Below are 16,169 nucleotides of genomic sequence, written 5' to 3' on the forward strand. Positions count from 1 at the left end.
CATAAAACCTCGACATTACATTGTTGCTTTTCTAGTCCTCACGAAATGAATGCTAACATCCCATTTGCCTTCCTCACCACCAACTCAACCTGCAAGTTAACCTTTAGGGAATCCTGCACGAGAACCCCCAAGTCCCTTTGCACCTCAGACTTTTTTTAACTTTCTCTCCAGTTAGAAAATAGTCTATACTTTTATTTCTTCTACCAAACTACATGGCCGTACACTTCCTGACACTGTGTGCCATCTGCCACTTCTCCTAATCTAAACTCTTCTGTATTCTCTCTGGTTCCTCAGAACTACCTACCCCTCTACCTATCTTTGTGTCGGCTGCAAACTTGGCCACAAAGCCATCAATTCTCTCATCCAAATCATTGGTGTATGGCGTGAAAAACAGCAGCCCAATGGAACCCCTGTGGAACACTACTGGTCACTGGCAGCCAACCAGAAAAGGTTCCCTTTGTTCCCACTCTTTGACTCCTGCTAATTAGCCAATGCTTTATCCATGTTTGGATCTTTCCTGTAGTACCGTGGACTCTTCAGCTTGTCAAAGGCCTTCTGAAAATCCAGATACACAACATCAACCAATTCTCCTTTGTCTATCCTGCTTGTTGTTTCTCCAAAGAAATCCAAGAGATTTGTAAGGCAAGATTTTCCCTTAAGGAAACCATGCTGACTGCAGCCTATTTTGTCAAGTGCCGTCAAGTGCCTCCAAGTACCCTGAGACCTCATCCTTAATAACCAGTTCCAACATCTTCCCAACTGACGTCAGACTAACTGGCTTATTTCCTTTCTTTTGCTTGACTCCCTTCCTGAAGGGAGTGATACTTGCAATTTTCTAGTCCTTTGGAACCATGCCATAATCCATTGATTCTTAAAAGAATCTCTTTCAGAACCCTGGGGTGTAGACTACCTGGTCCAGGTAATGTATCTACCTTCAGACCTTTCAATTTCCTCAGCATCTTTTTCCTAGTAATGGCAATTTCACACACTCCTGCCCTCTGACACTTGAATTTCCAGCATAGTGCTAGTGTCTTACACAGTGAAGACTGATGCAAATACTTATTCAGTTCATCTGCCATTTCCTTGTGATACTTTTCCTATGGCTCTGGTAGTTATTTGCCAATTGCCAGAAATATGTGATCTTTGTTTAATGAGCATTCCGCCACTGGATAGGATTTCAAAAAGCAACCAAGGAAAAAATCATTGAATTATTTTTAACTTTATAAAGCCATTTCCTAATCTTCTCTACTAAAAGGTGTCTTGCAAATTCTCCCTCTGGTATTCAATAAAACTCCTGCTTGCATTTCTGGATTCTTTAATATAGGTGTCCAGAATTCAACACATTGAGATTTAGCCCTTTTTTTTAATAGTGACATTGGAAATTTCTTTTAACTCTTTCTTCACTCATTTGTTCATCTGACCAGGAGTCTCATTAAACTTCAAAAATGTTTGATACAATTATCTCTATCACTGTTTCAGTCCCTTTATATCACCATCCCTTTAGTTTGTTTTCTTGCCTCAGTCTTCCTACCAAAATGCTGTATATCGTTTCAGTTGTCTTGCATTACTTCTCATCTGCCTTTTGTTGTTAATTTCACAAATTCCTATCTTTCTGCTGTTGATCTATGTGCATGAATTGTTTACCGTGTGAGTGTTATCATTTGAAAATGTCTTGTTTTACCAACGTCCAAGGTATTAATATACACCAAAATAGTGGGCCTTCTGTACACTGTTAAGATATGCAATTTCTAGACTATGAAAACTGCTGTTTAGCAACTCTAAAGGAAATAGACAGTTTTGTATCCATGCTGCCCTTCAACCCATTTAATCTGTTGACAAGTTTGCATGTTCCATCTTCTCAATTCTGCAGTTAGATCTGAGTAGATTTGGTGTTGAAGGCCCAGCTGACCATTAGGCACATACAAATTGCCGCAATCTTTGTGGAGGGCCAAAGATAAATGAAGCTAAATGGTCAGGATGGTATTTCGCTGCCTCTTTCTGCTTGAAGATATTGTGCCCTCATCTGTTATCTCTGGACGAGTGGAGTCAAGGGGAAATTGCTGTAATGAGATCTGTATAGCTTATTCATGTTTGGATTCTTTCTTTCCTACCATTAGTACACTTAAGTTGCAAGATCCCAGGACTAAAAATGAGCTACATTTTTGCGAACATTTGGGCAACTATTGTACACTATGATCCAGTTAAGTGCATTCCCTTGAGTAGGTCTCTGCAATAATATCTTAATCTGAAACCACTGGGAAAGAAGATCATGTTGGCCCATTGAACCAGCGTTTTGATTGTTAAGCTAAGAAAGTTTCTCTACTCACGATGCTAATGCCCCCATTTTCTGAGCACCACCATCACTTCTGTCTTCAGCTTTGCTCAAACAAAAACATGTGTATTCTGCTAAATTAAATGCAATCCATTTTATTTTAAATGTAAGCACACTCAGGTGAGTTGATTATGCTCCAACTTAACTCTTGTTGTTTTAAATTCACAGGGATGAAATGTGAAGCTTCATCTGTGTGCTCAGAACCTGACATTAATGTGGAGTGGATATCTCCTGTTCTAAATGCTTTGAAAAATGACAGCATTGCAGCTTGTTTTGGACTTATACACACACAATCACACACTCATACTTAATGATTTGTGTGGAGCAGTGTTCTTTTAATAGTTCAACAAACTAGCCTGGGAAAGGGCTGCTGTGATGAGTAAAAATAATACATCCGGCGCTGGGAGAAGTTTTCTGAGGCTTGGTTTAGTTTTCAAACTGGCAAGAGTGAAGCTGCAGCAAGGAAGGCCAGTAGAAGTGTGGTGTGGCTAGTTAACCCCCACCCCCACCACCCCAAATGATAAATGTTCATATCTAGCACCAATACAACATACTGTTTGCATTCATGCTGCATATGCAAGAGCTTTCTATATGCAGTCATAACCAAGCACTAAACTCTTCAGATTGTGATGCACCATGAGTTGCTGTCAAGATAACCCATGTTTCATGTTCCTGAAATCGAGCCTCCCAAGCACTACATGCTGATGGCAGCTATTACACTGACTGTAAAATTGGATTTGGACATATTGATGCTTTCAAATAGTTAAGTTCTGTACTGCTATTCCACTGCTTTATTGCTTCAGTTGAATGTTGTGAAATTAATGTTGCTGTAGGAGCTCTTCACATTATGAATTGCAGTTAAATTTCCTCAGTGTATGCATTTCTTGCTTTGCCAAATAAATTTTAGCGGATGAATTGATTTGAATTTTTAAAATACTTTATTCTGGGGGTAAAACAGTAACATTATGGAACCGCTAATTTTTTTATATGCCTCTTTACGATAAATACTCCTATGAGTGTATTCCCTATTGTTCCAAACTTCCACATTCATCAATCCTTAACTGCTTCTAAGCAACTGAATGTCCCTGGTGAGCTAATTTTCCTCTGTCTTTAGTCCTTTCAACCAGTTTTCCATTTATCTTCTCATTTGCCAAGCCATGTTGTTCTTTGTCATTCTACTGGTAATTACATTTTGAGGCTCACTGATCTTTAATCTTTCTTTTAAAGAGGGCCCTTGAGCCTGCTAATGATCTCAAACAAGGAGACAGTAGTTTGGTTCAAAAGTCCTCAAAGCCAAGAGTTTGAAGAAGCATGACTGTAGTTGGTCGTAAACACAAAATAATCTGCAGATGCTGTTGTCAAAGAAACACTCACAATGCGCTGGAGGAACTCAGCAGGACAGTCAGCATCAGTTGAAAAGATTATTCGACGTTTCAGGCTGAAACCCTTCATCAGGACTGAAAGGAAGAACTTTGGGGAGGGTTTGAAGAATGCTGGTGGTTGAAAAAAACAGTAATTTTAAAAACAAAAGGGTGGGGGAGGGGAAGCAGGGAGGTGATTGGCAGGAGAACAATGCGGAGTAGTAGAAAGAGGCAGAACTATGAGGGAGGTGATGTGAAATAGGGATAGAGGAAGGGAGGGGGAGGGAATTACCAGAAGTTGGAGAATTCTATGTTCATATCAAGGGGCTGGAGACTACCCAGACGGTATATGAGGTGTTGCTCCTCCAACCTGAGTTTAGCCTCATAGCAGTAGAGGAGGCCATGTATGGACATATCTGAATGGGAGTGGGAAACAGTTGAAGTGGTTGGCTACTGGGAGATCCTGTCTGTTGTGGTGGACAGAGCTGAGGTGCTCGACGAAGTGGTCCCCCAATCTGCGTCGGGTTTCACCGATGTAGAGGAGGCCGCACCAGGAGCACCAGATGCAATAGATGACCTCAACAGATTCGCAAGTGAAGTGTTGCCTCACCTGGAAGGACTGTTTGGGGCCCTGAATGGTGGCAAGAGAGGAGGTGTAGGGACAGGTGTAGCACTTGCGCTTACAGGGATAATTGCCGGGTGGGAGATCCATGGGGATGGATGTGCGGATAAGTGAGTCGCGGAGGGATCGATCCCTGCAGAAAGCAGAGAGGGGTGGAGAGGGAAAGGTGTGCTTAGTGGTGGGGTCCTGTTGAAGGTGGCAGAAGTTGCGGAGGATAATGTGCTGGATCCGGAGGCTGGTGGAACTCTGGCCCTGTTGTGGTGGCGGGAAGATGGGGTGAGGGCCGAAGTGCGGGAAATGGAGGAGATGCAGGTGAGGGCATCATTGATCACTGTAGAAGGGAAACCACGATCCTTAAAGAAAGAGGACATTTGAGATGTCCTGGAACGGAAAGCCTCATCCTGGGAGCAGATGCGGCGGAGACAGAGGAACTGGGAATAGGGAGTGGCATTTTTGCATGAGGCGGGGTGGGAAGAGGTATAGTCGAGGTAGTTATGAGAGTCAGTGGGCTTGTAGAAGATGTCAGTGGACAGTCTGTCTCCAGAGATGGAGACCGAGATATCGAGAAAGGGGAGAGATGTGTCAAGAGATAGACCAAGTGAATTTGAGGGCTGGGTGGAAGTTTGAAGTAAAGTCGATGAAATTGATGAGCTCAGCATGGGTGCAGGAAGCAGCACCAATGTAGTCGTCAATGTATCGAAGGAAAAGTTGGGGAGCAGTACCAGAATAGGTTTGGAGCACAGACTGTTCCACATAACCAACGAAGAGGCAGGTGTAAGCTGGGTCCCATGCGAGTTCCCATAGCTACACCCTTAGTCTGAAGAAAGTGGGAAGAGCCAAAAGAGAAGTTAAGTGTGAGAACCAGTTCTGCCAACCGGAGGAGGGTAGTGGTGGTGGGGAACTGGTGAGGTCTATTATCCCGGAAGTAGTGGAGGGCTTTGAGGCCTTCTTCATGGGGAATGGAGATGTATAAGGATTGGACGTCCATAGTAAAAATGAAGCGGTTGGGACCGGGGAACTGGAAGTTATTGAAGAGGTGGAGGGCATGGGATGTATCGCAGATGTAGGTGGGGAGGGACTGAACTATGGGTGACAAAATGGAGTCCAGGTAGGCAAATACAAGTTCGGATGGACAGGAGCAGGCAGAAACTATGGGTCTACCGGGACAGTCAGGCTTGTGTATCTTTGGGAGGTGGTAAAACCGAGCGGTACAGGGTGTGGGAATAATGAGTTTAGCGGTTGAGGATGGAAGGTCTCCGGAGTTGATAAGGGTGGTGATTGTGCGGGAGACAATGGCTTGATGTTTTTGGTGGGGTCCTGTTCCAGGGGTAAGTAAGAGGAGGTGTCAGAGAGCTGCCATTTGGCCTCAGTGAGGTAGAGGTCTGTCCGCCAGACTACTACGGCACCACCTTTGTCAGCAGGTTTGATGGTGAGGTTTGGATTAGTGCGGAGAGAGTGGAGGGCAGTGCGTTCAGAGGGAGTGAGGTTGGAACAGGAGAGAGGAGTGGTGAAGTTGAGACGGTTGATGTCTCGGCGACAGTTGGAGATGAAGAGATCGAGTGCAGGTAGGAGGCCCGGGTGGGGTGTCCAGGAGGAGAAGGAGGAGGGTTGAAGACAGGAGAAGGGGTCATCTGTAGGGGGAGGGGAATCCTTGCCAAAGTAGGCTCAGATTACTTTCTTTTCCAACTACCAGCATTCTTCAAAGTTCTTCCTTCAGTCCTGACGAAGGGTTTCGGCCCGAAACGTCAACTAATCTTTTCAACTGATGCTGACTGACCTGCTGAGTTCCTCCAGCGCATTGAGTGGGTATCTATGACTATAGTTGGAGCAGGACAATTCCTAACTGTACAAGTCCTCGAGTCCTTGTTTAAATCATGGTATTCAGTATCTTGCCTTCCTGTCGGTGCTCAAAGTTTACTTTCTATGGATTTGCAATCTAGATGTTTATTGGTTTGGAATATGTGCTTATTGCACCATGCTACTGTTGTTTTTTGGAAGAGATGTAACTGATGCCTTTTCTACCCTCTACTGGTTATGAAAGAGTCAGTGTGATCTTTTAAAATACAAGGGTTCCTCTTGCAATGCATGGGCTTTGGTTATTGCACCTCCTGCAGATTTCCCTGAATAGCAGGCTTATCATTAAAGCTTGCTTCTGAAGTTTTGTACTGTAGCCTTGAAGCAGATTAGTGGGGAGGAGTGGTTTGCTTGGGAAAGGAGGAGGCTAAAGGAAGGTACTGGTGGAAATCTAGACAGCTATTTCAATTGCTAAAACATAATTGTTTTTCTAATGGCAAGACTGGTCAAGCAGATTAAAATTTAGCATTTAGTTCAATCTTCTGGCAAGCAGCATGCCTTTGTTCAAGGTAGGTTTCAGCCACAAGCTAACTGGAAGATAGATATCAAGGCTTTTAACCAATATTATTTTTATGGGTCTTAAAAGTGCAATTTGTTCCAGCGCCCACTAGTAATGCAGGAGGTACTTTGAATGAGTGGTTGAGGAACTGATCAGTGTACACTAGGAAAACTGTCGCCAATTTTCAAGTAACTATGGATTTGAATCCTTCATAGAAAAGTAAAGCAGAGGTACAAGCCCCTTTGGCCCACTATGTGTGTGCTGTGATGACAATCTAATTAATCATCATCCCATCTGCTCGTTTTGAATGTATCAGATGTTGCTATCATATCTGCTTCTACCACCTCCCAAGGCAGCATGTTCCAGGCATCTACCATTCTGAATCAACCCACACTCACCTTAAAATTATACCCTTAGAATTTGATATTTCGAGCTTGCTGGGGTGGGGTGGGGGGGGGGGAACTACCCTTTTTGCGAGCTGCTGGTGCCAACTTTAGTGGTTTGTGTGATTGGGTTGTGTAATTGGTATTCGGGTGGAACCCAGCTCAGTCATTTTCTCCAACACAGTCTACATCCTCCTCTGCCATCCATCTGCATTGGTTCACCTGGATGATTTCTTCACAAGCCAGCTCTGGCCAACATCCCAGCCCTTGCAAACCCATTCTTCCAGTGGTGTAATATACTGGAAAGGCAGCTTTTAAACTGAGACACATAATGAGCTGCATGACTCATTAAACCTATTCTAGGAAAGGTAAGTGTCTCCTATGTGTGCCAAACTACGTGTTGTCAGCAGATATAGGGTGATCTTTTTTTCTGCAGCTTTGCCTGTGGCACTGGTATTTATGATGGAGCTGTGAAAGCCATTGATAGAAAGTGCATTGTTTGCCACAGCCATTTTCAAATTTCAAAGTAGATTTATTATCAAAGTATCCTACCTTGAGATTCATTTTCTTGGAGACATTTACAGTAAAAAAAAAATGAATAAACTATACAGACTAACAACCAGTGTACAAAAGACTGCAAAATAAATATAAATAAATAAAAACTAACAATATTGAGAACTTAAGTTTTAGAGTCCTTGAAAGAAGTCCATATGTTGTGATATCAGTTCAGAATTGAGATGAGTGGAATTACCCATGCCAGTTCAGGAGCTTGATGGTTGATGGACAATTGTTTCTGAATCTCGTGGGACCTAAGGGTAGTGCTTTCTTGTGGCAGTGCTTTGAGTAGATGTGCTTGGGATTAGTTTTGTTGCTTTGTTATCATTGAATCAAATTCCTGACATGCTTCCTGGAGATGTAGGCAGATATTTAAGAAGCATATTGACAAAGTGAGCTTAAGGACTTACCCCTTTGCTGCATGGACAGCACAGTAGTGTAGTTGCTAGCGCTTCACTTTACAGTGCCAGTGATCACTGAGTGGGGTTTGATTGCTGTCACTGCTGTGTGGAGTTTTTCCATTCTCCCTGGGACCATGTGGATTTCCTCCCATATTCCAAAGATGTATGCTTAATGATTTGTGGGCATGCTATGTTGGCGCTGGAAGCATGGTAACACTTTTAGGCTGTCAAGTACAATCCTTACTGACCTAATATAGTACAACGCATTTCATTCTATGTTTTGATTTACAATATCTTTATGAACTATATAGTGTGGCATCTAACCATCCCTTCCCTAGACAACACAATATTCAAGCAGAGATTTCAGCTGTGATGTGAAGCAAATGACATTGGACAATTTGAACTAGTCAAACTGGGCAAATACTATTTAGTTAGTATGATCCAGGAGCCAAGTACTGTTGATCAGTGGAATCTTCTGATTATCAAGTTCAGCAGTTTGTGCACAGCATAAATTGTACCTGCCAGGCAAATGGCAACCACCTGGATTAGGATCCTCTAAAATTCTGCGCAATTTGCTACAATAATAATTTAACTAACTTCTCTCCCAATTTTCCACATTCCTACTGTGGATTACCCTAAATGCTGCCTAATGATCGCAAAGAAGATGATAGAAGCAGAGCAGCAGGTGATACAAATCTATCTTAAAACAACATGGGAAGGAATGGAGCTGACCATATTGCAGTAGAGATGTGTCCCCTCCCATGCAGAAGATGCAGAACGCATGGAGGAACCCAGTGACACCTTTTGGTCAATGGGATGAAATGCTTGGAGCTCCTAATTAAAAGCAACCCTCTTCTGACTGACAGGAGCAAGAGAAATGAGTTTCAGACAAGGCAACAAGTATAAAACATTTTACTGGCAAGGCCGTTAGAAGCATGTCACTGTAGCAATAGAGCTGGTTTGGTCTCAAACTGGTTTTGAGATATGACCCACCATGCCAGACTTGCCAGTGTGATTAGGAAGGAATGAAATTCAGACTTCTACGCTGATCCACATAGTCGTTTAAATAATCACATGCACACAGATTGATTTGTTTCACATTGCCACAATGATTATGATGAGGAAGAGTTACTCTTGTACCATTCGGGGTCACAGGTACATGCCATTGATCAGATAGTCTGATTCCTCAGAGGTGATAGGCCGGACTTTCTTCAGCTTGCGTTTCACCAGCTGGAGCCGGCAGATGATCATTAGCAAGAGCAGGGCGGTGATGGCAAGTCCCAGGGCCAAAGGTAGCACTGCTCCTGCAAGGCAAGTTTAGTTGCTCAGTCAGCTTCCTTACGCATGATCAGATCAACAAAGGTTGGGGGCATGGAGGGGAAAAAGGGATCTCACCAGGGAAGGGATTATGATGGGAAACAGGGCTGGAAGGAAATGCAATGGGGGGGGGGGGGTGAGGGGTAAATCTAACCTGGTTCCACAAAACCACTACAGTAGTCAAGAAGACACAGCAATGTCTACACTTTCTGAGGAAATTGAGGTGTGCAAGGCTCCCTGTCTCCATTCTTACATCTAGAGCTGGGGTTCCCAACCTTTTTGATGCCATAGGCCAATACTATTAAGCAAGGGGTGTGTGGACACCAGGTTGGGAATCCCCGATCTAGAGTGTTCTTTCTGGCTGCATCACTGTGTGGCACAGAAGATGGGAGGCATCAGGCCGCAAGACCCGACAGAGGACAGTAAAAACCGCTGAGAGGATCATCTGGGTCTTTCTCCACCCATTTGTGATAGTTGGAGTGCTGCAGATGAAGGGCCCAAAGCATTGTTGAGGATTCCTACCATCCATTCGACTGTCTCTTTGATCCACTACTGTCAGGAAGGCTGTACAGAAACATCAGACTAGGACTGCCTGACTGGATAACAGCCTCTTTCCTCAGGCTGTGAGATGTGAATACCCTGCTATCACTGGGATTTCACCACTAGGATAGCAAGTTGTTTACTTGTGCAGCATACTACATGCATTTTGAATTGTATTTATTGGCTTATTTATGGTGTATGTGCTGTGTGATGTATGTTTTGTGGATGTATCTAAGAGATGTTATTTAGTTTGTATATATGTAGTCAGATGACAATAAACTTGAACTTGAAGTGATTTCAGGTGGGCCTGATTTCAGCAAAGCTAGAAATTTGTGGGAATGTCATATTCTTGGCCTTCTGGAAACAACAGACAGGTGTGTTCTACATGGTCTTCACAGGAGACCCCCATTCTTCTCACATTCTCCGACAAACACAACCTCTCCTCCATCTCACATCTGGCAGACTCAACACTTCCACATCACAACCAGATCCTTCCCCATCAGTTGGGCATCTCTTCCCCAGTGAGTCTTCACTAATTCACCCACTCCCCAGGCAGCAACTGCCCTAAAAAACAAACACACACTGATTATTTGGACTGTTTTCAGCTAGTGGTGGAAGGCAAATGAATAACTTACAATGACTGAGGAATTTTAATATAAAAAAAATTGCACAGCTACATGGAAAGAGGAAAGAAGAGTCAGCAAATGAACAGTTTCCTCATTTGATGAATGATCCTGCTCTGATTCCTAACTACAATCTCTACATTCAATAACTAACCAATGGTAATTGCCCTTTAAGCAAAACAGCAGAAAGTAGATGTGCCCACAAGTCCAAATCAATGGTTATTCATATCTGGGTTTTCTCTCTCTTTCATACATAGATATTGGAAATCTAAAATATAAACAGAAAATGCTGTAAACACCCCATCAGGCAGCATTTATGGAAAGAGAAACAACTAACATTTCAGGTTGAACACCCGTCAACAGTTCTGTGTTTTTCTTCCTATAGACATGGCCTGATCTGTGACTATTTCCAGCATTCTGTTTTATTTTAGACACATGCACACGTGACTGACCTGTCTCTGGGAGCGGATGGCCTCCTTTCCTGTGGTGTATCATGATGTCATCTTTATTTGTCTCAGCTGAGCTTGTCTCTGGAGTATCATTTTCTGAACAGACATTGGAAAACAAATGCCGTAGGAGGATTGAGCATCCATACACAATGAAACACTGATAAAACTATCAGCAGTAACATCAAGTTGGCAGTCTTGACCCTTTCACTACACTCCCGTATTGGCTGAAATTGGTTTACTATTATTGTCACATCTACCAAGATTGTGAGTTAGATAGCAGGGAAGGTTCAGACACAAAAGGACGACACTGCCTAGCAAAGTGGTCATCAAAGGAGTGATCTGAGGCAGAATGGTAGGGCTTTGGCTCATTTGGGCTTCGGTGGCCACATCTGTGCCAAGTGTGTCGAGCTGCAGCACCTAAGGGACCACGTTGGGGAACCTCGATAACCTTCGTCTGGTCAGGGAAAGTGAGGAGGTGATAGGAGCTATTGGCAAGTAGTCACACCGGGGCCTTGAGAGATAAGTGGGTAACAGTCAGGAGAGAGTACCCCTGTGGCTGTCCCCCTTAACAATAAGTACTTCTGTTTGAGTATTGTTGGCTGGGGGGGGGGGGGAACGGTCTACCTGGGGGAAGCAACAGTGGCTGCACCTCTGGAATGGAGTCTAGCCCCTTGGCTCAGAAGGGAAGGGAAAGCAGAAGTGATTGGGGACTCTATAGTTAAGGGGTCAGACAGGCGATTCTGTGGACGTAGGAAAGAGATGCGGATGATAGTTAGCCTCCCAGGGGCCAGGGTCCCGGATGTTTCTGATCGCGTCCACGATATCCTGAAGTGGAAAGGTGAATAGCCGGAGACTGTGGTACATACTGGTACCAATGACATGGGTAGGAAAAGGGAAGAGGTCCTGAAAACAGACTACAAGGAGCTAGGAAGGAAGTTGAGAAGCAGTGAGTATAGGAATAGAATGAGGTGGAGGATAAATGTGTGGCTGAGGGATTGGAGCAGGGGGCAGGGATTCAGACTTCTGGATCATTGGGACCTCTGGGGCAGGCGTCGCCTGTACTAAAAGGACGGGTTGCACTTGAATCCGAGGGGGACCAATATCCTGGTGGGGAGGTTTGCTAAGGCTATAGGGGAGAGTTTAAACTAAAATTGCTGGGAGGTGGGAACCAAACTGAAAAGACTAAGGAAGGGGCAGATGGCTCACAAATATAGAAAGCTTGGAGATAGCGCAAGAGGGAATACGAGCAGGTGATAGAGAAGGGATACGCTCAGACTGATAAATTGAGATGTATTTATTTTAATGCAAGAAGCATCATGAACAAAGTGGCTGAGGTTAGAGTGTGGATCAGTACTTGGAGCTATGATGGTTGTGGCTATTACAGAGACTTGAATGGATCAGAGGTAGGAATAGTTACTTCAAGTACCAGGCTTTAGATGTCTCAGAAAGGACAGGGAGGGAGGCAAAAGAGCTGGGGGTGTGGCACTGCTGATCAGAGATAATGTCACGGCTGCAGAAAAGGAGGAAGTCATGGAGAGATTGTCTACTGAGTCTCTGTGGGTGGAAGTCAGGGACAGGAAGGGGTCAATAACTCTACTGGGTGTTTCATAGACCACCTAATAGTAACAGGGATATCGAGGAGCAGATAGAGATACAGATTCTGGAACGGTAATAATAGTGTTGTCGTGATGGGAGATTTTAATTTCCCTAATATCAATTGGCATTTCCCTAGAGCAAGGGGTTTAGATGGGGTGGAGTTTGTTAGGTGTGTTCAGGAAGGTTTCCTGACACATTATGTAGATAAGCCTACAGGAGGAGAGGCTGTACATGATCTGATAATGGGAAATGAACCTGGTCAGGTGTCAGGTCTCTCAGTGGGAGAGCATTTTGGAGATAGTGATCACAATTCTATCTCCTTTACCACAGCATTGGAGAGGGGCAGGAACAAACAAGTTAGGAAAGCATTTAACTGGAGTAAGGGGAAATATGGAGCTAAAAGGCAGGAACTTGGAAGCATAAATTGGGAACAGATATTCTCAGGGAAATGTACAGCAGAATTGTGGCAAACGTTCAGGGGATATTTGCGTGGCATTCTGTACAGGTACGTTCCAACAAGACAGGGAAAGGATGGTAGGGTACAGGAACTGTGGTGTACAAACTGAAAATCTAGTCAAGAAGAAAAGCTTATGAAGGGTTCAAAAACTAGGTACTGATCGAAATATAGAAGATTATAAGGTTAGCAGGAAGGAGCTTAAGAATGAAATTAGGAGAGCCAGAAGGGGCCATGAGAAGACCTTGGCGAACAGGATTAAAGAAAACCCCAAGGCATTCTACAAGTCTGTGAAGAGCAAGAGGATAAGACGTAAGAGAATAGGACCAATCAAGTGTGACAGTGGAAGTGTATGGAACCGGAGGAAACAGCAGAGGTACTTCATGAATAGTTTGCTTCAGTATTCACTATGGAAAAGGGTCTTGGCGATTGTAGGGATGATTTACAGCAGATTGAAAAGGTTGAGCATATAGATATTAAGAAAGGATGTGCTGGCGCTTTTCAAAAGCATCAAGTTGGATAAGTCTCCAGGATGGACGAGTTGTACCCCAGGCTACTGTGGGAGGCGAGGGAGGAGATTACTGAGCCTCTGATGATCTTTGCATCATCAGTGGGGATGGGAGAGGTTCTGGAGGATTGCAGATGTTCCCTTATTCAAGAAAGGGAATAGACATAGCCCAGGGCATTATAGACCAGTGAGTCTTACTTCAGTGGTTGGTAAGTCGATGGAAAAATCCTGCCTCTCAGGATCTTATGAACATTTGGAGAAGCATAATATGATTAGGAATAGTCAGCATGGCTGTGTCAAAGGCAGGTTGTGCCTTACGAGCCTGATTGAATTTTTTGAGGATGTGACTAAACATGTTGATGGAGGTAGAGCAGTAGATATAGTGTATATGGATTTCAGCAAGGCATTTGATAACGTACCCCATGCAAGGCTTATTGAGAAAGTAAGGAGGCATGGGATCCAAGGGGACCTTGCTTTGTGGATCCAGAACTGGCTTGCCCACAGAAAGCAAATAGTGATAGTAGACAGGTCATATTCGGCATGGAGGTCGGTGACCAGTGATGTGCCTCGGGGGATCTGTTCTGGACCCCCTTCTCTGCATGATTTTTATAAATTGTCTGGATGAGGAAGTAGAGGGATGGGTTAGTAAATTTGCTGATGACACAAAGGTTGGGGGTGTTGTGGATAGTGTGCAGGGCTGTCACCGAGGTTACAACGGGACATCGATAGGATGTAAAACTGGGCTGAGAGATGGCAAATGGAGTTCAACCCAGATAAGAATGAGGTGATTCATTTTGGTCGGTCAAACATGACGGCAGAATATAGTATTAATGGTAAGACTTGGCAGTGTGGAGGATCAGAGGGATCTTGGGGTCCGAGTCCATAGGACATTCAAGGCTGCTGCGCAGGTTAACTCTGTGGTTAAGAATGCATACGATGCATTGGCCGTCATTAACAGTGGGATTGAGTTTAAGAGGTAATGTAACAGCTATATAGGACCCTGGTCAGACCCCACTTGGAGTACTCTGCTCAGTTCTGGTCACCTCACTACAGGAAGGATGTGGAAACTATAGAAAGGGTGCAGAGGGGATTTACAAGGATGTTGCCTGGTTTGGGGAGCATGCCTTATGAGAATAGGTTGAGTGAACTTGGCCTTTTCTCCTTGGAGTGACGGAGGATGAGAGATGACCTGATAGAGGTGTATAAGATGATGAGAGGCATTGATTGTGTGAATAGTCAGAGGCTTTTTCCCAGCGCCGAAGTGGCTGACACGAGAGGGCAGTTTTAAGGTGCTTGGAAATAGGTACAGAGGAGATGTCAGGGGTGAGTTTTTTCTACGCAGAGTGATGAATGCATGGAATGGGCTGCTAGCAATGGTGGTACAGGCGGATACGATAGGGCCTTTTAAGAGACTCCTGGATAGGTAAACTCCTGGATAGGAGTTTAGAAAAATACAGGGCTAATATCTACATAGGTAATATCTAAAGTAAGTACATGTTCGGCATAGCATTGTGTGCCTAAGGGCCTGTATTGTACTGTAGGTTTTCCATGTTTCTATGATTCAATGAAATGCTTGTTTTGCATGCTATTCTTCAGATCAATCAAACCATTACACAGTGCGTTGAGGTAAAACAATACAGAATAAAGTGTAACAGCTCCAGAGGAAGTGCAGTGCATATAAACAAAGTGTAAGATTATAACAGTAAGATCAGTAAATGAACGATCAGAACAGAAGGGGTGGATGCCAGGGAAAGTACTGAAGGCAAAATTGTAATGACAAGTATGATGGGTTGGATAGTTTGAAGTGTGTGTACTATAATGCTTGGTGTTTTGAGAGTAAAGGTGATGAACGTAGAGTATGGATCAGTACATGGAACTGTGATGTTGAAGCTGTTACTGAAAGTTGCTTGAGAGAGGAGCAAGAATGGGTCATTAATATACCAGGTTTTCAAAGTTTTAGAAAAGAGAGGAGGTAAGAGGAAGGAGGGGAGTTGCAGCACTAATCAGGGACAACGATCATCATCAACGATCACTCATCGATTATGCTTCTCCTCATGGTTGGTCTGGTCACATGTGGGTCTTGAGAAGACTAAAGAAGTCGATCCATGATCCACAAGTCCTTTTGCAGTGTTGGCAGATGTATGTCATTGAAGTGGTGGTTTATGTAGCTGATTGGGCCTCGCCCAGTCTCTCCTTACGTTGAAGCCGTTTAGTCTCAGCAGCTCCGTGGTGGTATTCTTTGAGCTCTGCAGTCCCCTTGTAGATTGTCTTTTTCCAGCTTTTCCTTTCCTGTGCTAATTTCTCCCATCCATTCAGGTTGATGTTGCACTTCCTCAGGTGTCCTTGATATTATCCTTGAACTACTTTTTCTGCCCTCCAGGAGTGCGCTTTGCATCCTTGAGTTTGCTGAACAGGGGTGATTAGGGAGGCAGGAATCAGGCATATGGATAATCTGGCCGATCCATTGCAATTGGTGCTGAGCCACGATTGTGGCTATGGAGTTAATATTAGCTTCCTCCAGGATGCTGGAAGTAGTACATCTGTTCTTCTAGTTAACTCTCAGAACTAGAAGGCATCTTTGATGGCAAGTTTCTAGGGACTTTGTGTCTGCTGTATGTTGTCCATGACTCTGTTCCATATAGCAAGGAGGGGAGGACTATAGCTTTATAGACCAG

General features: G+C 44.0%; 2 protein-coding genes across 3 annotated transcripts in view; one reads left to right on the forward strand and one right to left on the reverse strand.

Moving 5' to 3' along the window:
• Window positions 1–2,857, forward strand: part of pcmt (protein-L-isoaspartate (D-aspartate) O-methyltransferase) — a 38,874-nt gene extending 36,017 nt beyond the window's left edge. Inside the window, exon 8 of the mRNA XM_063056329.1 lies at window positions 2,501–2,857. The gene's annotated coding sequence lies outside the window, so the exon portion shown is untranslated. The remainder of the gene's footprint in view (window positions 1–2,500) is intronic.
• Window positions 2,858–8,903: 6,046 nt separating this feature from the next.
• Window positions 8,904–16,169, reverse strand: part of lrp11 (low density lipoprotein receptor-related protein 11) — a 44,485-nt gene continuing 37,219 nt past the window's right edge. The window contains exons 7-8 of one of the 2 annotated variants that reach the window (XM_063056328.1): window positions 10,940–11,034; window positions 8,904–9,311 (exon numbers count right to left, since the gene is read on the reverse strand). In XM_063056328.1, the coding sequence (XP_062912398.1) occupies window positions 9,157–9,311; window positions 10,940–11,034 (250 nt within the window). In that variant the 3' untranslated portion in view covers window positions 8,904–9,156. The remainder of the gene's footprint in view (window positions 9,312–10,939; window positions 11,035–16,169) is intronic. The other variant, XM_063056326.1, reaches the window with a different exon arrangement.

The sequence above is a fragment of the Mobula hypostoma genome, chromosome 8 (genome assembly GCF_963921235.1).
Source record: "Mobula hypostoma chromosome 8, sMobHyp1.1, whole genome shotgun sequence".
In the NCBI taxonomy this organism is placed as follows: domain Eukaryota; kingdom Metazoa; phylum Chordata; class Chondrichthyes; order Myliobatiformes; family Myliobatidae; genus Mobula; species Mobula hypostoma.